The 21,872-nt window shown below is 41.1% G+C and overlaps 2 protein-coding genes and 2 long non-coding RNA genes across 5 annotated transcripts; 1 reads left to right on the forward strand and 3 right to left on the reverse strand.

Moving 5' to 3' along the window:
• Positions 1-1,121: 1,121 nt before the first annotated feature.
• On the forward strand, positions 1,122-4,858 carry LOC115589687 (uncharacterized). Its single transcript, XR_003985579.1, has 3 exons — positions 1,122-1,318; positions 3,225-3,268; positions 4,730-4,858. It is a non-coding gene; the product is annotated as an uncharacterized LOC115589687 (long non-coding RNA).
• Positions 4,859-8,732: 3,874 nt separating this feature from the next.
• Positions 8,733-10,377, reverse strand: LOC115578937 (uncharacterized). Of its 2 annotated transcripts, none has more exons than XR_003983567.1 (2): positions 9,974-10,377; positions 8,733-9,896 (listed from the first exon to the last, which is right to left on the reverse strand). It is a non-coding gene; the product is annotated as an uncharacterized LOC115578937 (long non-coding RNA). The 2 variants fall into 2 exon arrangements; XR_003983565.1 differs by having other exon boundaries at positions 8,733-9,899.
• A 676-nt stretch (positions 10,378-11,053) lies between these two features.
• Positions 11,054-15,077, reverse strand: LOC115579779 (uncharacterized). Its single transcript, XM_030413451.1, has 11 exons — positions 14,793-15,077; positions 14,527-14,705; positions 14,355-14,445; positions 13,791-14,138; positions 13,568-13,685; positions 13,236-13,327; positions 13,032-13,149; positions 12,806-12,909; positions 12,303-12,503; positions 11,585-11,761; positions 11,054-11,484 (listed from the first exon to the last, which is right to left on the reverse strand). The coding sequence occupies exons 1-9, from the start codon at positions 15,060-15,062 to the stop codon at positions 12,444-12,446; spliced, it is 1,380 nt and encodes a 459-aa protein (XP_030269311.1). The 5' UTR covers positions 15,063-15,077; the 3' UTR covers positions 11,054-11,484; positions 11,585-11,761; positions 12,303-12,443.
• A 1,068-nt stretch (positions 15,078-16,145) lies between these two features.
• On the reverse strand, positions 16,146-19,169 carry LOC115579790 (uncharacterized). The gene is made up of 7 exons (XM_030413461.1): positions 19,138-19,169; positions 18,869-18,950; positions 18,571-18,724; positions 17,186-17,272; positions 16,724-17,108; positions 16,263-16,364; positions 16,146-16,166 (listed from the first exon to the last, which is right to left on the reverse strand). Exons 2-5 carry the CDS (start codon positions 18,941-18,943, stop codon positions 16,816-16,818), a joined length of 609 nt encoding a protein of 202 aa, XP_030269321.1. The 5' UTR covers positions 18,944-18,950; positions 19,138-19,169; the 3' UTR covers positions 16,146-16,166; positions 16,263-16,364; positions 16,724-16,815.
• Between the last annotated feature and the right edge of the window lie 2,703 nt (positions 19,170-21,872).

Genomic DNA, 21,872 nt, shown 5'->3' on the forward strand with positions numbered 1-21,872 from the left:
TTTCTTCCAAAAAGTAACTGAGTTAGTAACGGAAATTACTCCACTATAAAAGTAACTAGTTACCAGGAAAAGTAACTATTGCGTTACTTTTGATTATTGAGCTCGGCATTCATTTTAGCTACTTGGCATCCATGTATTTAGAAAATGTCTTTCTGCATGGCGGACCGGCTCCTGTTCTCCCCCAATATTTTGCCAGTGAGTGCTCTGAAGGAGTCTGAGTCAGCTGTTGATAACAGGAGCGAGTTCTCAACAACATACCTGTCTATCATTCCATTCAGTTCAGTCTGTGTCAAGTTCTTGTGAAGCTGGAGCGAAAAAATCCAGCTGTAGCTGCTTGGACAGCTCCGTGTCCTTCTCTGTTAGTGGAGCTCACGTTAACCACACCTGACTAGTTTTGTAGAAGCTTGTGCCGCTGCGAGATGCTTCTTTAGATCAGAGCTGCTTACAACGGACGTAGACAAAAGACATTATAGCCTGTACTTCTACTTTGAAAACGCCAACTTTCCCTCCACACTCGCCATTGCTGCATCTCACCTCTGCTAGTTTGTGTGTGCGAGGCTGCTGTGTGCATGTGTGGTTTGTGTGTAAACTGAACACTGCCTCTGATTGGCTTACAAACTCTCACTCTACCTTAGAGAGCCAATCACCATCACTTATGCGGTTTTCCCGCCCCTCTCTCCTCCTTCGCCAAGCTAAAAAAGAATAAAAAAGTAAAACAGCTCTGCAGCTCCGGTGGCTGAGAGCCGAGTCAGATGACAACAGCTTCAATGATCAGCTTCAGTTTGTAACGCGCCACATTTGATAGTCGGTAACGGTAATGGCGTTGTAACGATGGAAATAGTAATTAGTTAGATTACCCGTTACTAAAAAGAAGTAACGCCGTTAGTAACGCCGTTTATTGTAATGCCATTATTCCCAGCAATTGTCAGAATACATACAAGACTATCTCAGTCATCTCCATCACTTGACACACGGTCTTGGGAAGATTCTGTTAAATCACTAGTGTTTGGTAGTGCCTTTATACTTGTCTCTTGTTGCAACGCTCCAGCCAGTAGGTAACATCTGTTTCTATCAATAACAATAATAATGATAAATGGATCACACTTTTACTACTAATTCAGTACTCCTCCAATGAAGGCTGGACCCCACTAGATCCTGCTGGCCCCGGCAGCTCCCGCTGGACCACCGCTGGCCCCTACAGCTCCCGCTGGACCACCAGTGGCCCCGGCAGCGCCCGCTGGACCACTGCTTGGACTACTGAAGAGACCCCATTCCCCAGGAGGATTTCCAGCAGCCTCCCCAGGTTGTTTTGAAAAAGGTAAGGAGAAAAGGAGCTGTATCACGAATCATGGCAATAAGTAGTACGCCTACATGTTTATATGTAGGTATGTGTATTCCGTCACAGTATGGATGTTACGGTTCGGTGCTTGCAGTTGTACAACGAACATGTTTGGTGACCCAAACAGTTACTGTCAAAATTGAGTTTAATAATCCACTTACTCTGACGTGCAGAACATTAATTCTATAGAACGAGTTTCACCAGAACGTTTTGCCAGTGCACCACTGTTGTGAAGCATGCGGAAGCATGTATGCTCAACAGTTTACTCAAGGTAGCCTTGTTACCCTGGTTACCCTGTAGTGTTGTTGCTGTCAGAATGACAACAAACCCATAAAACTGACTGAGTGCAACACAATTATTAAAATATGCTATGTTAGCTCCATAGTGAAACAGTACTGTGTCTCCTTGTCCCTCTCCCCTATCCGTGACCTCTTATGAGCGAAGCCATTGAGAGCAATTTAAAAAAATAATTTGATTTCTGACGTGGACAGACAGCATGAGGTAATAACAGTTCTGGGAGAGAAAAATAATATTAAAATATATGAAAGTGGTTTGATTGATGACATCATTAGATTATTACTAAAGCATCAGTGTGTAAGTAGCATGTCACTGTTGTAGCTGCTGGAGGGGGAGCTAGTTTCAACTACTTTATATACAGATAGAGACTGGAAGTGTTGTGTGAGCGCTGAGCAGCGCGCGTACATCATTGAACTGCTGTAGCTCTCAAGTGTGTGTTGTCCATACAAACATAGTGGTTGCTCCCAGCCCTATCTTTCTACATAGAGTTCGCCCTTGACAATACCATCAACAGTACAATGTTTAATTTCAATGGCAGAGCCCGTTAATCCTTAAAGGGATAATTCACCCATGATGCATAGTTAATGTATCAAGTGCTCAACGTGTGCTGCATTTGATCCCAGATGAAGAAACCTTTAATCACAAGCCCTCATGGTAAACTCGTTTTTCCAAAATCACATCTCTAAACCAATGGAAAAAAATGGGTCTGTTGAAAATTAAAAGCAGAGTGACAAATAGACTTGATTGAATTGGCGAGTTATGAAAATAAGCTTTGACAAATTAATGGTCCGTCGCCATGGTAAACTGTCGAAGTTTATTGTTTATGTGGTAGTCATTGTTAAATTCAAATACTTTACTTCATTTTTACATACTTGAAATGTTTTCCTGTAAAATTTGTGTAAATCTAAACATTTGAATTGACATTAATAGTTGTGAGTCTTCATGAAGGCTATATTTGCATCATTGTGGCTGTGTCCTATAAGGTTTGGTCGATATGTCCATGTATAAGTATAACCCCTCCTATCTCAATATCCTCTTATCATTCTATTAACTGTTTTGTGTAGTGTTATTATTTCATATTTTTTCCTTTCAGAATGCCCACACACAGTGACAGGGAGCCAGGGTTTTTACCCTGTGAAGAGGGTTGTAAAATACAAAGTTGTCAAGGTTATAATCCCACTCAGACACTACACACCCCCCCGCCCTTCCTGATTTTGATTTGGTTGTGCTGTTCAACTTGGCTTTTAATTGAAGTGTTACTCTGTTCGGCAGGAGACTAATTCGTCTCTTAGAAATGAAAAAGTATATTTGTCATGAGTTTAGGAGAGATGGATGTTAGGTGCACCACCAAACAGGGAAAAGGGAAGCAAGACTAAAAGAAGATTAATTATTTATGGGGCACTTCCTGCGCTTCATGGCTGGTTCTTCATACATTGGACATAAAAGCAATCTCTTAACTTCACCACTTCTGGAAAGTCCCAAGTTACAAAACGTTGCAGCTGATAAGGGCAAAAAGTGTTCAAGAGTATGGTGTACCTGTAATGTCTTGCAAAGATCTGACACTGAAAAAAGTGTCACTATTTTGCAGGGTCAAATGATGAAGCAAGTAGAGTGGGAGCCATGCCAACTCTGGTATGTATGATTTCTCATTACTTCAATGTCTCCAGTAGAATTCCAGAGATTTTTAGTAGTACGATCTATACCAAAGTTCACTGAAGTAGTTTCTTGTGGCTCTTGGTGGCCCAACACCCTACTAAGACACTTAATATATATACTGTGTATCGTACTTGGCATTAACACTGACTAAATTTACATGCACACCAACAATCCAGTTTTGTTCCATGAAATGACGTAAATATTATGCCCAAACTAAAAATTCAGTGCTGAAATACTCTGAAGTGACTGTGAAGGTCTTAGGTCTCCTTAGTGTAAAGATGTGGAAAAAATACAAATGAAGCCACACAAGTTCACACAATGATTATTCAGCCTTTTATCCCCCAATGGAACTCTCTGCATGTAGCACTGCTGCAGACATTGCATTCCCAAGCTGGAGCCCAGTTGACCTTTGGTGACTTCATGGTTTGTAACTGATTTGTGTGCTTTTTTGGACTCATTAAACATGCCAGGATAACTCAAATTAAAGTTAACATTGCTACATTGCTACATGTTCTGTCACCTACTGTATACTTCTCTCTACCTTACTCGTGCTGTGTTCCGATATCCATACTTCCACGAGTACACTTAAACGTAGTACACTATCCACACTTACTAAGTACGCAGATTTCAGCAGGTGAGTATTGTTCCAAATCTAATACTCCGTGGTGCACTTACCGGAAATTACGATCGCGACAGCCGCCGCGGCGGCAAAAACATCCCGCTTTGAACGGTGAACATAAGACATCTACGGCTTTACTTTTTAACAATTACAATCCTACAATCCTGCAATATGGCTCCGCTGCAGGCGCTGTTGTCTCAGAAGCTATTTAAAAAAAAAAATCCGAGCGGAGCGCCTCTGCTTGGCTCCGCTTCTTCCGCTACGTAGACAAGATGGCGGCCGTTGAGTGCGCAAAGTGTACATCGTTGCACACTCAACGATTTTAGCCGTTATGAGTGCAACATCCGGGTCCTTTAAGTACACTTCTTTTCACCGCAATAGATATCGGAACACCCTACGTACTCAAACTAAGTATAGTAAGTACGGAAAGTATGGATATTGGAACACGGCATCGGTGAACTTTTATCTGCTGCAGTTCCAAGCACTATGCTTCTTGTAGGAAATAGGACCTGGCCAAAACATAATAATAGTCCTCTCTGCAAAACCTGAAACATAGACAGATGAGATTGACTGTTCCTCCTAGTCTACAAAAACCAGGAGTTGATCAATGATGTGAACAGGCTTCTGTTATGAGTACCATACTATAATCACATAACTGTTACAACATCTTATAATTGGCCTACTGTGATTTAATGAAAATCCACTGTAACACAGTTGTTGGAAAACAACTACAGCACTCCAATTGTGTGTCTCAATGTGTCTGTATTTTATCTGCATAACCAAAACACCTAAGTATATATTTCCTTTTTGTGTTACAGTGGAAAGAAGTGGCCATTGGAGTGGGTGGCGGATCAGGACACTTGTTAGTGTCCAAACTTTTTAAATGTATATACAGTAAATATATACTATTGTTTTACATTACATTTACAAGGCTTTCTGTTGTACCTGCACCCTGAAGCTCTATTTTTCAGTACATTGTTCAATAAAAAAAACAAACAAAAAAACACAAAGAATGCATTTGTTTCCTCTTTGATAAAACACACTATTACATATTCTGCTTTATGACATTGACAATAACATTGTTAACTACAGGGCAATAAACAGCTTTGTCAGTGAATGATGTGAAGCCTGCAAAGCTAGCTCAGGTTGATGGCTCAAGCTGCACCCATCACATCGTGTCAGCACATCTCGTTGCTGCTGCTGCCCATGAGGTTTTTGCAATCCCACCTCCTCCCCGGCATCCACCTGTGGGCTCTGTCTCTATGATCCCCTGCAGGGGTCTGCGTCATTCCCTGTAATGTCTGGCAATCTAGATCATTCAGGGAACGAATAACTGAGACAGAGCCTGACTCCAAACCTGCTGCAGCCATGCTGAAGGATACCTATGCTGTGCTTCAGCTTGCCATACTACACTCAATCCTGCTGAACCATGCACATGAAAAGGCTACCTACCTATACTGTGTTTCCATGCTTATGCTAAATAAATTATTTGTTCCTGACTGGAGCATACCATATACCCCTTCCTCACCAGATGGTATAGTTGTCACCAGCAGTTTTGGAAGCAATTGGATTACTGCAATTACATATCTTCTTCCAGTAACAAGGTAAAGTAAGGGATTATGTTTAAAATCTTTAGCAATCACTTTACAGTTACTGTTATATAATTGATCATAAAACTGATCAACGGTCAATACCTGACCCTTGACCAGTCCTCATTATTTGGTGTCTCTGATAAGGGCTGAGGGCCCCTTGTAACTGCAGACTAATTATGTGAGTTGTTAAAGCATTTCCAATTGTTTGCAGATGTTTTTTGTTTTTGTTTGTTTTGTTTTATTTTTTCCAGTAAAAAACTTTGATTTTAGAGTGATAAAAAGTAGTATACTTGAAGTTCATTTTATTAAGTATGCTTGAGTAAAAGTATAGCAAGTATACTATGGACCATGTACTTCTAACGTACTAGAAAGTATACTAATTTAATACTTCTTCGGACTAAATTGGAACATTTTAAGTTTATAAAAGTATACTTCACAAGGTCATTTTAAGTTTGCAAAAGAACACTTCCAAGTATACATTAAGTACTCTCACCAATATACTACTACTGTAGTAAATACATACTCGTACTCCACATTCTAGTTTATTTAAACTTAACTTTAAAACCTCAATGCAATTATGTCTAACGAGTGACATTTTTATTGCGTTTCCTTACATATTGTCTGAACCCCTCAATGGCTTAATTTAGATTTGATGTCGAATAGGTTACGTCAGGAATATCTGTTTATAATGTAGCTAAGTCATTTGCCGCTCACTTCCTGATCTGTCACCGCTGTACAGACGGGAAGTGTCTCCCAGAAAACACCCCTTCACTCACGGTGCCAACATTTTTAACCATCTTTGTTAAATTCGACACGATTTAACCACAGAACAAGGATGTGAATTAACCCGCAACCGTCTTACACATCATCTTATTCACAACCACATTCACGAACCATAATTACACCAACAACAACAGAATACCCAAGAGTCTTTGCGCCACAGTCCACAAGGGGCGTTACAGCATACTTAAGTTAACCCAGGCTATCCAGGATCAGATGACCGGAAGTATTTACCTCACTGTCAAAGGTTGTATTCTAATTTTGACATTTCTCAACACAAATACACGAATGTCTCTTTGATAACGCAACAATATCATAGGTTGATGGTAGGGTCATCGTTTTTGATTACGTTTTGAAAAAAAAGTGCGATTTTGGTCGAACCGGAAACCGGAAGAAAGACCGAGCCAAAACGAGACTGACTCCGCCAAAACTCAATTTGCACAGTGCTTCTCAAAATATCTGAAATAAACCAAAATCTGTACTTTTTGTTAGCATACAACATCTAGATACAGTGTAAGTACAAGTTCAGCTTTAGTAGATATTTGATTTATTCGGCAGATATATCTTTTTACGACCCTAATTTCAGAACCCTACTTTGCAAACCGGAAAAACTACAAAAATGGCGCTGATTTGTATTACGCTCATTGTGCGGCCGGGTGCGGTCAGTTTTAAAATATGTTGGTGTTTTTCCTGTAATTGCAAATCGTAAGTACTGGATTGAAAGTGCACTGAGGAGTTTGAGGGGATGGGCAACACATTTGTGTAATCAAATTTTTAATATGTAATTGTTAAATGGGTGAAATTTTATTTTACAAATATCTGACAGCGCCCCCTATTGTTGACTATACTCGCATAATAGCTGAGGTCAAGAGCTCTCCATAACAGTTGGTTCCATGTCTGTAGCCCCTTTTGTTGCTGAATTATGAACCTTCAAACATGCACCGAGGTCAAGGTTCAAAGGTCAGTGTTTCAAAGCAGGAGGCATGCAGAATCTTCATGCTGACATATGTCTCTCTCCTCTTTCCAACAATGTATTTGGTTTCGCTCTATGACAAAGTTTTAATTTCCCATTTCATGGACACAAGCCATCCCAGGCTTACTTTCAGAGAGCACTTTGAAGACCCAGTATATGAAATGAAGATTTTGTTTGTTTGTTTTCTCTTTTTTTGGTGGGAATAGTGACTACAATGAGTCACTTTAAGAGATAACACTTCTGCTGACAATCTAGGCCATTACCACGGCCCTAGGGGAGGCGTGAAGAGCTTGGATTGGGTTCAGGGCTGAAAAGACCAACCTGTTCTCATCCCTATGTTGTCAGATATCAACATGGGGCGGCCAAACCTTTTCCAAGATGAAACTGGTGTTTTGTTCTGGGAGGTCCAAGTTCACAGTGACCAGTCCTTCATGGGCTGATAGAGCAGAAGCCTGGGAGGAGGTTACTAGCATATTCTTAATCAAAATAAAAGACTGAGAACTGTTGCCCGGTGTGAAACCCCCCCCCCCCAAAAAAAAAACCAAACACACACACACACACACATTTTTTTTCAAGAATAAAGACACTTACATTTAGTAATCTTTATCTAAACCCCGTGTAACTAAGATGGGTAGGCTAGTGTGCACAGATCACTACATAAACAGTGGCGCCGCCAGGATTCAATTTCAAAGTACGCACAGAAACGGCAAACACAACAGATGGAAAAATACTTTTTTAAGACAAAATCTAATGTTTTCAGTATCAGTGAAATAACAGATTGCAGCGCCCACATGATCTGTGAGACTGTGGTTATTCTGACACGAGTTAAATGGCTGCTGTGTGGAAAACCACGCTGTGGCCCGTAATCGCGGTGCAGACGAGTGAGTTTGGAGCTGACCAGAGGAAAGAAAAAAGAGAACGATATGACGCGACTGTAGCCGCCATGATATGACGACGTCGCCCCCGCTGAGGAGGAACTATGAAGAACTCAGTTGTGAAGGAAAAGCACTTAAACTGAGTCGAGTAGAGCCGAGCTGTATTGTGTAGTGGAAAAGGGGCAACACACGCTATGCGCAATTGCGCACACACGCGCGATCGTCCTCTAAGTTGCGGCTGCGTCTCCCCAGGTCACTGTGTGAGAGAAAGAAAAGCTCTGACTTGCTTGGGCAGACGTTGTTTGGTGTCACCCGCTGATTTGCGTAATTTCAATATCTAGCCCGCCGAAACTTTCAATCCGGCCCCGGTTCAGGACCCTGGACAGTGCACTGCAGACCTGCAGCATTTGTTTTCATCCAAACTTTGCAAATGTGGCGGCACGAGGTGCGTGCTCTGGACGGCACTCAGTTATTACGGCATTTCACGCCAAACAACGCCACCCTGGGGGTTTCACCCAGGGACCTTTTTACCTTTTAAAGGACAACTTGTAATGAAAATAAGGCACTCAGGTCCGTTTCACAATGAGGCAGAGACCACATAACTGGGTACAAAACATTTATTTATTTTAGTTCAAATAGTCTTAAAAATGTATTAAGAAGTCACTCACTGGGGCAAAAATGGGGACCAATCAGGGCTGAGACTTAGTGGGGGGAGATGGGTCCAAAACAAAGGGGATCCCAGGAACACCACACGTGAAGTAAATAACAGTGAAGCAAAATCAACCTAAAAAAGTGCAAAACACAAGAGGGACACCGCCACCAGGACACCAATCCACCACCATAGGCTCAGCACCTGAATGGGGGAAATCAGAGGACAGCAGGTGAGAACACTAACATTAAATACAATGAATCAAACAAGAAACCCAAGACTTAATCTTACATCTAAGATTTGACACAACTAAAATAGAATTAAGATTTACATCAAATGAAATTCACCTGCAACCTGCAAAGACCAAAATAACCATAAATCTAACAAATCAGAATTACAGGTTGCAGTGAGACCAATTATTACAAAAGAAAATAAAGAAAAGATCATAAACTACTAATCACAAAGAATGGAATAAATTCTCCCACTGTACTCTCTCAAACACACGCACACACACAAAAGTGACAGGGTTGACAGTACACGGTTCAGTATGGGATTGCCGAGCAACGATTAGGCCACGGCAACGCTTGAAGAAAGCCTGGACGAAGGCTAACACTTTTAGCCAGCTGTAGTGAGCAGCCAGGAGCCAGACAGACAGCGTTGAAGCCCCGCAACCTCGGATGCAAATAAAAGTCTGTGTCAGCGCAGTGTGAGGCCAAGCAATGAGTCAAAGCAATAGCTACGTAAAGCAATGCAGCTGTTAGCAGCACGGCAGCTAGCGGTGAGGCAAAGCAGCGAAGCAAAGCAGCGAAGTGAAGCCAAGCAAAGCAAAGCAGCGAAGTGAAGCAAGGCAAAGCAAAGCAGCAGCGATTTCTTGCAGGTTAGCGGTTGCTATGCCGCTACACAGGTGTCTTTAGCCTACAATAAGAGAACAGATATTAGCAACTTACGAGTGGCTGGAGGAGGAAGCTACAGTCACTGTGCTACATACCAGTCAGGCAATCACGGTCGGCACGGTGTGGAGCAACACGATCCGCTACACAGCAACCAGCAGCGGACATTAAGCAGCACACAACCAGCAGCGAGCAACGTGCGGCCAGCAGCAACACCCAAGCGAGCCTGCTAAAATAAAATGACCACCATGAAAACTGGAGAGACAACGTGAGACCAGACTATAGTCGCAACCGGCAGCCTACCTGCAACCAAGTGAAGGCGGAAGTGAAGGGCGCCAGGAAGTCACGTGACCCAGGCTCTGTCAGGCAAGAGGACAACCAGGTGCCCTATGCCTGCCTTTATAAGGTGCTCCCTCACAGTGATTGGCTGGAAAGAGCCACACAGCTGAAACCCATCAAACGCTCCTTCATACTGCTACACAAACGTGGTCGGGATTTGTAGAAGACATATGTATGGTGCTCACTAGCCTATGTTGTTCCTATAAATAAATGCATCGCTGTGCAGAGAGCGATATAGGCTATGAAAAAGTGACCCCAAGTCCCCGCTCTCCCGCTACGCAGAGGGAGAGAGAAATTACACAGAATACAAATTGCTTTATTATTTTTTTCACCTTCAAAAAAAGTACGCACAGTGCGTACAGGATTCCGGCTGGTGGCGCCACTGCCACTGTATAGAAATACCATGCGCAACGGGGATAAAATCAGAAGCAGCTGTGCGTAAAGGACGCATCGTAGAGCTCTGTGGGCGGCCCTTGTCGGCGAGCGTCTCTGTTTTCTTTTGAATTTTCTGAGATGAGAGATGCTGAATATATACTATTTGCTATCTGATGCTGAGGTTGTTTGTGGTTGGCTGAGGGTGACGATATATATATATATATATATATACATATATATATATATATATATGTATATTTAGTTTTTCGTTAGTTTGCATCACAGTTACACCTTTGGATTGAGTTTCCATTACGCATGTAAAACACCTTTGATCTCTCATCAGATGTGACGGACAATCGATAGCGATATAAATGTATATGCTGATTCAGATAGTTGCACTGAGTAGTGGTTGTTGCGATTATATATTCCACTGAAATGCGCCTGACACTCTGAAAACCTGCCTTTTAGGTTTTGCGCCGGCGCGCGCTGGTCAGCCAAATTACCACTCAGCGCTCCGCCTTGTGCCGAAAGTAGAACAGTTTGGAGTTGGCGAGCTCCCAGCGCACAGCCTTTTGGCACGAAATTGTCACTGCGCCAAGCACCACCACCACCCCCCGACTGCACGAAGGAAATATGGACTGCACTATGGACAAAGAAATGACAAACAACTGGACAATCACATACATATTTTATCTTCAAGACAGAGAAAAACAAAACACCTCCTCATTTGTTGTCATGGTAATAACAGTAATAACGACAGGAAATACAATACTATACTCAAGACTCAACTATGGGATGCGGATGCGCAGGCACACACACACACACACACACACACACACACAAGACAACAAGGAAGTGGAACGACAGCCTAGCACCCTGACAAATTTACACAGCTTCAAAATCACTGTCATCTGAACTTTCATAATCTTCTTTATGCCCCTCCGGTATCTCCTCCCGCAAATCCTCCAGCAGAGAAGCAGCATTTGGTCCTAAAGCCTGGCTGTAACTTCTTCTTGTGACTTGGAACTTGTCCTCCACATCAGCAAGCCTTTTCTGGAGAAGACACAGTAGCCCATGATGCCCCTCTTCACTTAAGCTGTCTGGAGGGAAAAGTGAAAGAAAGGCATGCCAATATTTCCATTGAGTTAGGTCATGGAGTCACCAAAATCAACAGGATTGTTCCAGGTGTGAGCTTCTTACCACCGTCTCTGCCAGAAGACATGTCTGACATCATTCTCCGTATGTTCCCAGCCAGCCTTCTGAGATAGGTGCAGTGCTGTCTCATCTCCCTCATCAGAATGACCTTTTCCTCTTGAAGCCGCACTTTCGACATGTATGCGTCAAAAATCTTCTTTTTGGTGAGGATATTGCTGTATTCTGTGGTTACACAAATAACATCCCTTCAACACATATTTGACCTGTACATTGTAAACGGCTATCATACCTGCAGTAGCCAAAAGTAGTGCATGCACATCCCATAACAATGTGCAGGGTGCAATATTTTTTTTTTAATCGCACAAATGGTGTAAGCCTGCTGAAAACCTATAGGTCAACATGTTATTCTGTAATAAAGAATAAGAGAGCGAATCCTCAGTGTATGGGTTGTTTCTTACTATTCTATCTATAATTTCTTACTATTCTCATCTCTTAAACATTCATGAGTCAATCATATTGTGTGTAATATAAAATCCAGTGTTTCCACTGAACTCATTTAGCAGTTGTGCACAATATGGAAATTACCCCCACAGTGAAACAAAATGTGATATTAAAATAATTAAAATTTAAAAACTGCACAAAAATGCCAAAACAAACACTCTGAAATCAGATATATTTTGTAGCATATAATGTATAACATCAGTTTGCTTAATAATGCACACAATAGTCTAATAGAGAGATTGTTTCACAAATTGTTCCATACCACTGCTGTTCACTTCCCACGGCCATATTAGACTGTCCGCCCCACTGTCTCCTCCTACTACAGACAGTTTGCTCTCCACCATCTCCTCAACGATGCGCTCCGCTTCTGGCACCTGCTCATTGTAGAGCTTGATTGTTTGCTTTAGTTTTTTCTTCTCTTCCCCCAGTTTCCTTCGTCGCAGGTGACGAATTTTGTTGCTGTCCATCCGGTTGCAAAACACAGAAAACATTATGCAAAAGCGTGTGTATGCAGATATCCAAAAGGTAAATGCAATACTGTTGAAGACTTATAACTGAATAAAAAATAAAATATAAATGTTAGAAAATTTAATGACTTGAAAGGCATGATTGGCCTAAAATCTGTAAGATTTAAAGGGAGACATCTTAAAAATAAGGCCTTTCAGATTGATACCAAAATAATTTAGATAAGACATCTGCAAGCAATATAACACACAATATAATGTAAAATATCTAACAAAAATATTACGAAAGTTATAAACATACCAGTATGATTATAAAGGCTGGCTTTTTTTGATGAACACCAAGAAACATCTGTTCAATGGATCTCTGAAGGCTATGTTGGTCTTCACATCCGGTATCTGCAGAATCTTAAAAAACAACAATATAAATAAACAATTCAGACATCTTCTAGGCTATACATTTAAAGAGTTTCAAGCTTAAATTTATTTAGAGCCCAGAATCACTACAGTACTTCCATAAAATACTGTACCATCAGTATCCCATTGTCTGACATCATGTACCCACTGATGCACCATGTTGTCAGGACAGCCAAGTTCCCTGCTCAAATCCTCCAGTCTCTGTGACTGAGCCTCAGCCTTTTGGAAGGTCTATAGTACAAAAACAAAATAAGATTTTAGCCTTGTCATCATATTGTCATCATAAAAAAATTGAGATCATGTGATCTGGGCAATACCTTGACATATCTGCTTGACAATGCAAGATGAAGGCTATCCTGCTTCCGTCTGTTCCATCCAGTGGCATGGACAATTAGCATGTCATTCCTGGCTTTATAACAAATTAATAACATAAATTATGTGCTGAAGGAAAGTCTCATTAATGGTCATGGTATTTCAGTTTATCAATGCATTGGCAATTGAACTTTAATTAAAGACAAATGAAGTGCAGTTATATCTATTGCCATATAAGGAGAATATTGAAAACGTTCTCTTATTCAATCCTATACAAAGTATGACAGAAGGAATGAAAGACTGGGTTTTAAGTATAATACATATAAGCAAAACTTACCAGATTTTGTCATGTACTTGGTTGTGAGGGCACAACGAGAGAGGTAGCTATTGACCATTTCGACCTCCTCCCCTGCAGTTGTGCCAGCACCCTCCTGATTTTTCCCACTCCAGATTATCTAACAAATCATTGGGAAATGTATTATTATTATATATACTGTATTATATATCATTTAAGTAATAAAAATAAAATTTCAAATGGTAAGATACATAACATGTAGTACCTCACACTTGGTTGAATGGGCCTTGGCGTGCATGACCGAAAGGAATGGCCTCATCTGCAGGAGAGGTCTGAGTTCCAACACTGAGACCGCCAACTTCTCCAGGTAGGGCCAATACTTGCACGCAGTATCTGTGCAGTAGAACTGCCCTTTTGTGGCTGCCTGAAGCTCCTTCTGCAGGAAAACTGGATAGGCAAATATTTCCCCCCTATACATGTTGAGGGCCTTCAGTAGCACTCCGTGTCTGCAGACAACCACCTCAAGGCCCTCTTCATCGAGTTTGCTTGCTCTTCTCGCGGTCTCACGTGCAGCAGACCACTGACTGGCTCCACAGATTCCTCTGCCTGCAGTCTGCATGACAAAGTAATTCTGGTTAGAAGTGAAAACTAACAAGTTATTTCATAATGCTTAAATCGCTGGTTGGAAACTAAGATATTAGTCTGCATTGTATCAGCTGACACCACCTGGTCTTGAGGGATAAAATAGTTATTTAACAGTGGAAAAATCATACATTTTTATTTTTGGCCAAAACAAAGTAATGGTGCAAACAATAAATATTTTCCTCACACTTTTCATTTTACTCCTTGTCTCCTCAACAAAATTATGGACATCAGCGTCCTTTGCAATGAAGGTGCCATCAAAATATGGCTCATCTGACCTAAATAGAATAAGAAAAATAATGAAGTTTAGTGTCAGACATTATTTGTTCAATTGGTTTTACAAAATGTTAACAACTAACCCTCTTGACTGTCGAAAACGGTACTGCTTCCTGTTGCCATCTGCACAAAGAGCAAGCATGTTGGGGGTACATGCCGGGCAGGTGAAGTGCTCTACACTGGCCATTCTCTCACACTCATAATGGCAAAATGTGTATTCCAGAAAGCTCCTTTGGAAAGTGTCTCCATGTATCTTCCCAGACTGGACAAATTGAATATTAAAATGTAAAATTCAAAAGCTAAAATAGCTAAATTCTTCTATCCCTACTTTGATCCACACTGATCTTACCCTTCCAAAGTGACGAGTCCTTCTCTCCAACATCTGCAAAAAGCCTTGTCTTGACAGACTGGGTGCAACAGTTTTCATTTCTTCAAATGAATTGAAGACATCCACCGAAAACAAGATCTCAGCATTCACAGATGCTGGCCAATACCCACTGCTTATGAGGTCGCTTTTGTCTGGTGTCCACTGTGCCAGACATACTTTGCACAGCAGGTAGGGGTGGTTAATCGGCCCAATTTCCCGATTCGATTCGATTCCGATTATTGAAGTCTCCATTCGATTACAAATCGATTTTCGATTATTAACGATTATTGATCTTCCATTTAACATCAGTCAGCTGCTGAATTACTTTACTTCTCTTTTGAGTAACACCTCACAGCACCTTCAATATTGTATAGTGTAACTGTAATAAATTATTATTATTAAATTATTATTTTTTAATTTGTTTTAAATGTGGTGTTTCACTGTTAAAAGAAAGCTGCCAAGCTCAGCAGCCGGACTCATGTTAGAAGCATTGTTGGTGATGAGAACCAGGGCGTGTTTCTCTGTTCCCCACTCCTCTGCCATTGCTTTGAGAAACTCACACATATTTGCGCTTGTGTGGCTATCATCCATAGCTTTCGCCTGAAGTACGTAGGACATTAGCTTCCATTAACTGCTGACATAATGAGCTGTAATGGCAGTGGCGGTTCTAGACCAGTTTTAATAGGGGAGCCAGGTTGGGGCCGCCTTTTTTGTTAGGGGGCACATACAACCCGGAAAAAAGATAAATCCCTCATTCAGACAAAACAGTGTTTACAATTTCAGCAATTTTGATTGGGTAGTAAACTGCTGAGACACTTTATTTCTGCCTTTCCCTTCAAAACAAAATCTTTACAAGAAATCTGTCATTGTATTATTGATGCAGACTCCCTGTTGGGGGGGCCAGAGGGGGGTCCAGACTCAGAGTTACGGGGGCACTGGCCCCTGTTGCCCCCCCCCCCCCCAAGAACCGCCCCTGTGTAATGGTCACTTTTGAGACTGTAGTTTTGGATGTCCAGGCATCGCAGGTTATTGCTACCCTGTGAGCAGAGTTGAGGGACACTTGCATGGAAAGCTTTGTCTCCTTGTAAAGATTTGGAATCAATTTAAGTGTGAAAAAGCTCCGGGATGGAATAACATATCTTGGCTCCAGACTGTGGACCATGTAGCGGAAGCCAGTAAGAGGAGGACTCCAGTTTGTATTACTATTTCAAAAAAAAAAAAAAAAAAAAAATTTTTTTTTTTTTTTTTTAAATCGATTTTTGGAAATTTAATAATCGAATCATAATCGTCAATATTATAATCGCGATTAATCAATAATCGATTTTTTTCACCACCGCAAATGAAAGTCATATCGACCTAGAAACAAAAAAAGTATGGTAAATTAAATATATGTTTTTTTTGTGACACGCAGCTGTACAAAAAAAAATATATATATAAAGCCATATTTCATACCATTTATGCAAACCAAAATTACTGCTCTGCCAGCTGATTCTGTGATGTTTGTAGGGTCACATGTGCATAATTGGACAGGTCTCACTGTAGGCAATAGACGTACTGAAAAGATAGGTTCAATAATTAGTCATAAATCTTTAAAAAAGGTGTCAAATTAAGATAATAATTTAGATCATAATTTCATAATAATAATAATAATAACATTGATGGGTTACATTTATATACCGCTTTTCACTACACCCAAAGTGCTTAAAAGAAACGATTATTCATTCATGCACATTCACATCGTGGTGGTAAGCTACATCTGTAGCCACAACTACCTTGGGAAAGACTGATGGAAGTGTGGCTACCATTTTCTGCCAAACGGACATTCCAACCACCACATTTACACGGGGCAAAAAAAAATAAATAAAAAAATAGACATAACTTTAACCACATAACGAAAAAATTTAAACAACTACCTTGCTTGACCAGTGTATATCTGCCATCTTCTTTTGCACAGCACAGCGTTGGCTCAATGGGCTTGTAAACTCCCTCAATGCAGGACTCCCTGTTATGGTAGTGTGAGTTTGGTGTGTATATGTATGTCACAATCCATACAGAGCCACTCCTCCGGCATGCAGTCTCTGCAGCGAATAATGGCAGGAGATGTGCAGTGGCTGCAGTTCCTCTCTGGAACACTGTTGCAGGACAGCAAACAGTTGGGGTGATGGCGCCTTGCTTTCCGCCACTCATCTTGGGCTGCAGATTGGCGCAAGCACCACGATGTGGACGTAGAAGGCTGCTCATTTCTACCTGGAACATCTGCTGAGGTCAGAATGTCCTGCAGTTTCTGCATCTCACAGTCTGAAAGAAAGGGAAAATGAAATGAACATCGTTTTCATGCTTTTTGCTAAATTACTTAATTACAGTAAGGTAAATACCAAATAAGTGTTGAGAGCTGTTAGATTGGGTCACTGGGAGAACCTCCTCAGCTGACTCAAAAGGAGTAGAGCGGTCACTGGCAACCACTGAAAAGATAGGGAGGAAACAGAAAAAGATTTTTTATCTGTTGCACGTATATATACAGTGTAGAGCGACTTAAGGCTACAGACATTTTACACATAAATGCATGTTTGTTACATTCAATCTAATATCAAACAAGTTCATACAATGGTTTTTGAGTCTGTGACACACTTATTAAACTCCTTTCAATTTGCATTAATGTTGACATTGCAAAGCTTGTGTCTGTGGTGACATTCCTGCGCTACCTTCCTGTGTTTCAGGTCAACCACACTTTACAATCTATACTGTCTGACAATTCCATGACTCTCGAAAAAAATTTTCCAATGTGCTTTTTTTTGGAGGGGGGGAAATTGAAGATCGAAAGACATAATCTTCAAGTGTTTCAGCATTTAATTTACTGCCACAAAAGGGACACAAAACATACGAACATGAATTTTGTATAAAATGGCAAAGTTGTAATTAGTTAAGTAAGATACTTGAGATGGTTACCGTAAATTACCAAATAATAGCCAGGTTTCAATTAACTGCAGGGTCCCCTTTAAACGCCGGGTGCAGGTGTATATTTTGATAAATAACCGCTGGTTCCAAATAAATGCCGAGTCTAATTTATTTATTTTTTCTCAATCAAGGAAGAAGACATGTCCACTGACACTGCACATTTTTCTTCTTCGCCTTTTTCACGTATCGTGCTGCTTTCTGTCAGTCAATATCACACTGATGATCGCCATGACAAAAAAATAAATAGTACGAGTCTGTTGTAAAATATGCAGAGGAAAACTCTGGAGAAGCAGCCGCTAGACGTTTCTCTGTCGGCCCCAAGAGAGTGAGAGATAAAACTGAGCTTCAGCGTCTGTCCAGGAGGACAGCAACAGGACCAGGCTGTCTGGTGGAGAGAAGGCTAGCGAGGAGCCTGAGATAAACATGCGGGGATGAGTTATCAGCAAACGGGCACGCCACGAGAGAGTGTCCTGAAAAAAGATCAGTGCGATGGAGAAACAAATGTCCGCCACCGTGAGTGACAGCAGAGATGAGGAATTATCTGTGATTGCTGTTTGGCTGAATCATTTCCTCCACTGCAACAACTTCGCCTGCAGAAGACAACTACTGCCCAGCAGGATGCCGGAGAATTCACAGAGGAGCTGGAGAAGTTTGTGACACTTTCATCCTGGATTTTTGAGAGGAAGGAATTAAACGCGTGTCCCAAATAAACGGCTGGTCTGTTTAGTGATTGAAACAAATAAACGCCCGGCTATTATTTGGTATTTTACAGTAATCAGAAAAAATCTTGGAAGACATGGATTACCTGTAGCTGAAACACGTCTTCGTGTCTCTCCACTTCTGCTTCTTTTTATCATTGGACGTCCTTCAACATCTCTCTCGGTCCACCGGACATGAAATTTGCCTTTGGCTGATGTTGGCTTCTTGTGGGTGGATGGTGGAATCTTTGGTTCATTAGCCTTGCATGACAGACAGTGAGCAATGAATGATAACAATGGAATATAGCAAACTCTCCAGCAGTTGACAAATTTAAATCTCTAATTCCCACATCTATTAGTATCATCCCCAATACTGCAAGATTATTGTTTCAAATAAACACTCACTTTGACTTGCGCCAGAAGCATGTCTGCAAAGAAAAGAGCATCCTCTGCTTTCCCTGTGTCCTGCTGAGCAGCCATTTCAGCACTATATTGGTAAGGAAGGAATGAAGGCATAGTCAGACAAAAAGAAAGAATGACAAAGGGGTGTAAAGAGGCTATAAACACGTTCAAGCTCAGGAAAAACAAAAGGACATGGCAGAGTGTTTTGGACAGTGAGAGAGAGAGTGAGGTCAAAGAAAGATTAAATAAAAAAATAGAATAACAATACTTACTTCAAGACAACAGGGATTCCAGAAATTAAGTGTGTGTGTGTGTGTGTGTGTGAGACAGAGAGAGAGGGAGAGAGAGAGAGAGAGAGAGGGAGAGAGAGAGAGGGGGAGAGCAGTAGCAAGAGGACAGTGTTGAAGTGGCTCTTAAAAGAGCCGTTGGTTTTAATGAAGGGGTGTACAGTAGAGGAGTTGGTGTGGGTAAAAGGGATGTGGTGGGAAATGACAAGCTGTTGGACAAAGCAGAAAACAACGTGGTCATAAATACAGAACTGTAATAAAATGTAAAGAACTTGCTTATGTGCTATTCAACATGTGAACTGCATGATTGTTAGCACAATTAAGGGCAGTTGTTTGGACAAAAGAGATCTACTAAACTGAGGTGAATTCAATTCATCATTAATATGCAGTCACTACCACCTCTATTGATTGAATAATTTGCCAGTTGTCAAACATACAGACGCACGCACACACACGTAGACTAAAAAATAAAAGAAATCAATATATGATGTGACCTGAGGAGAACGATCGCTAAAAATAGGCTTTAGCAATATATTGTTTTTCTAGGACAGCACTGACCGGTCTGTAATAGATGCTGATGTTCATCATGTTGATCAGCATATTACAGACATATTACAGACGGGTCAGTGCTGTTGTAAGTTTGCAATATAGCAAATTACTACCGTGGATGTATTTTAATATAGATCACTACTCAACTTAACCCTTTCAGTTAGCTGTAAAGCTAAAATAGCGAACTCCGTAGCATAACGATATTCCCTAATTGAATTTAGCATTAATACATTTCAGCTCTGTAATGTGACGCTTAATTAGTAGTTAACATGACAACACTCACAGGCAACCTCAAATATCTAAAACAAAAGCCAATAATAAAAACGTAAAATATAAATTAGCCATGTGTCATTAGCTTACCTGACAAGGAGGGAATTTGGGATACTGTATAATTCTTTTCCTCTTTCCTCAAGGCAAAGTTGTTGGCATTGAGTAAAGATCGAACTAGCGCCCCCTGCTGGCACTGCGCTTTCATACAAGCGTGTACTTGTCACGCCTGAGAGAGGCACAGCGTGACACTGACACGGTGGACCGGCGTGGACCGGCGGGCGTATTTCACGCTTTGACGTGATACTGGGTGATAGAATCACATCAGATAGATTTCCATCATCAGTGAGACTTTGGTTCTCTCTCCTCTTTTCCCCTCCCCTCTATAATGTTGTTCATGAAGTAAATACATTTTCCCTCCAGCTCCAGTCAGCAGTCAACATTAAAGAACATAAAAGCCTGAAAATGGAGTGAAGATATATCCACTTTTTAATCCCTTAAGTTTGAAATGAATCTCTAAACTTTCCCTTTGGCTGAATCAGAAGTAACTCCAAGTGATTATTCTCCAGAGAGTCTGGCTCTAATCCAGACTCTCTAGCCAGCTCTAAGCAGCTGAGCAGCAGCTCTTGCCCTTGACACTGAGGAAGAAAATACACATTTGGAGTGACGGGGCCCTTTGACCTGCAGACCTTAAATGGTGATTCCTGTCTGTCTCCTATCCCTTAATCAAAAGACATCCAGGGCCAATTTGATCACTATGTTAAATGCGATCAAACTAATGTGATCAGCTGTGATGAGCTAATCACACTCCCCACAGTGCGCCCCCCCCTCCCCTTCCTTTCTTTTGTATTCCCATTGATTGAACATGCCTCTTTGTCTCCTTTGTTCTTACTGTATAAAATGCTGTAGTTTCATTTGCTCTGGGTCGACTCATCGGCTCGGACCCGCTGTGTGCCTGTCGGTTCACCAGTTTACCGGTATTCTTTGAATAAACACATCACCACAGCAAACTGCTCAACAGGACTTGAATGATTTTCTTCAACAATTTGGTGCCGTGACCCGGATGGCAACAAACCTTCTACAGAGACTCCTTTTTCCAGACCAACAACATGCCAGTGACCTGAGAACCAAATTGCAGAGGTAAAAGGTCCTTTTGAAAACCGAATTACTGTTGCTGTGCATTGTTGGAGGTCTGTCGAGGAGGGAGTCCTAAAGAAGGGTGACGCCATCCGACATTAAAGTAAGTTTGCTGTGTGTTTTGTGGAAATTCCTTTTGGTGTTGTATGGTTTCGAAACCGATGTTATTGGGAAGTTAGTTTTTAGATGTATAGGAATGCTTGTTTTCATAGCTTTTGATTAGTTGTGGAATTGCTTGTGTTTTCCTAGTCTTATGAAGATTCGCTCTCATAAAGGCCAAGCATCTAGGGATTAGCATCTTACTTAACATCCACATGGTGATATAGAGCGCTGATTTGGGGAGCAAGAGGTTTGCCCACAGAGAAGATAGGCCTATGTAGGACCAGTAGGAAGCAGTAGGGATAATTTGTTATCCCAGGGATAAGAAATCCCAATACTTGATGTATATTTTTTATTCTGTAACGATCTGATTTATTCTCGTTACGTAACGATCTGATTTATTCTCGTTACACAAAAAAGGGATGATTTGTATCTTCTGAGTAGAGCGTTGATTGAAAAGATTTGTATGTGAATTGTTGGTTAAAGTAAGAGAGTATGAAGAAACTTTTTGTTTTCGTTTTATATTTTCAAAAGGAAAATGGGAAGTTGTTTCAGTAGAAGGTCTGAGAGAGATTTACTGGTCCTGTGAGGTACATGCATGATAATTATGGTGACGCTAGCTTTTGTTTGTTGTTTGTTTGTCATGTGTTGCAACATTTGTTTAAATT

This window comes from Sparus aurata, chromosome 1 (genome assembly GCF_900880675.1).
Source record: "Sparus aurata chromosome 1, fSpaAur1.1, whole genome shotgun sequence".
Taxonomy (NCBI): domain Eukaryota; kingdom Metazoa; phylum Chordata; class Actinopteri; order Spariformes; family Sparidae; genus Sparus; species Sparus aurata.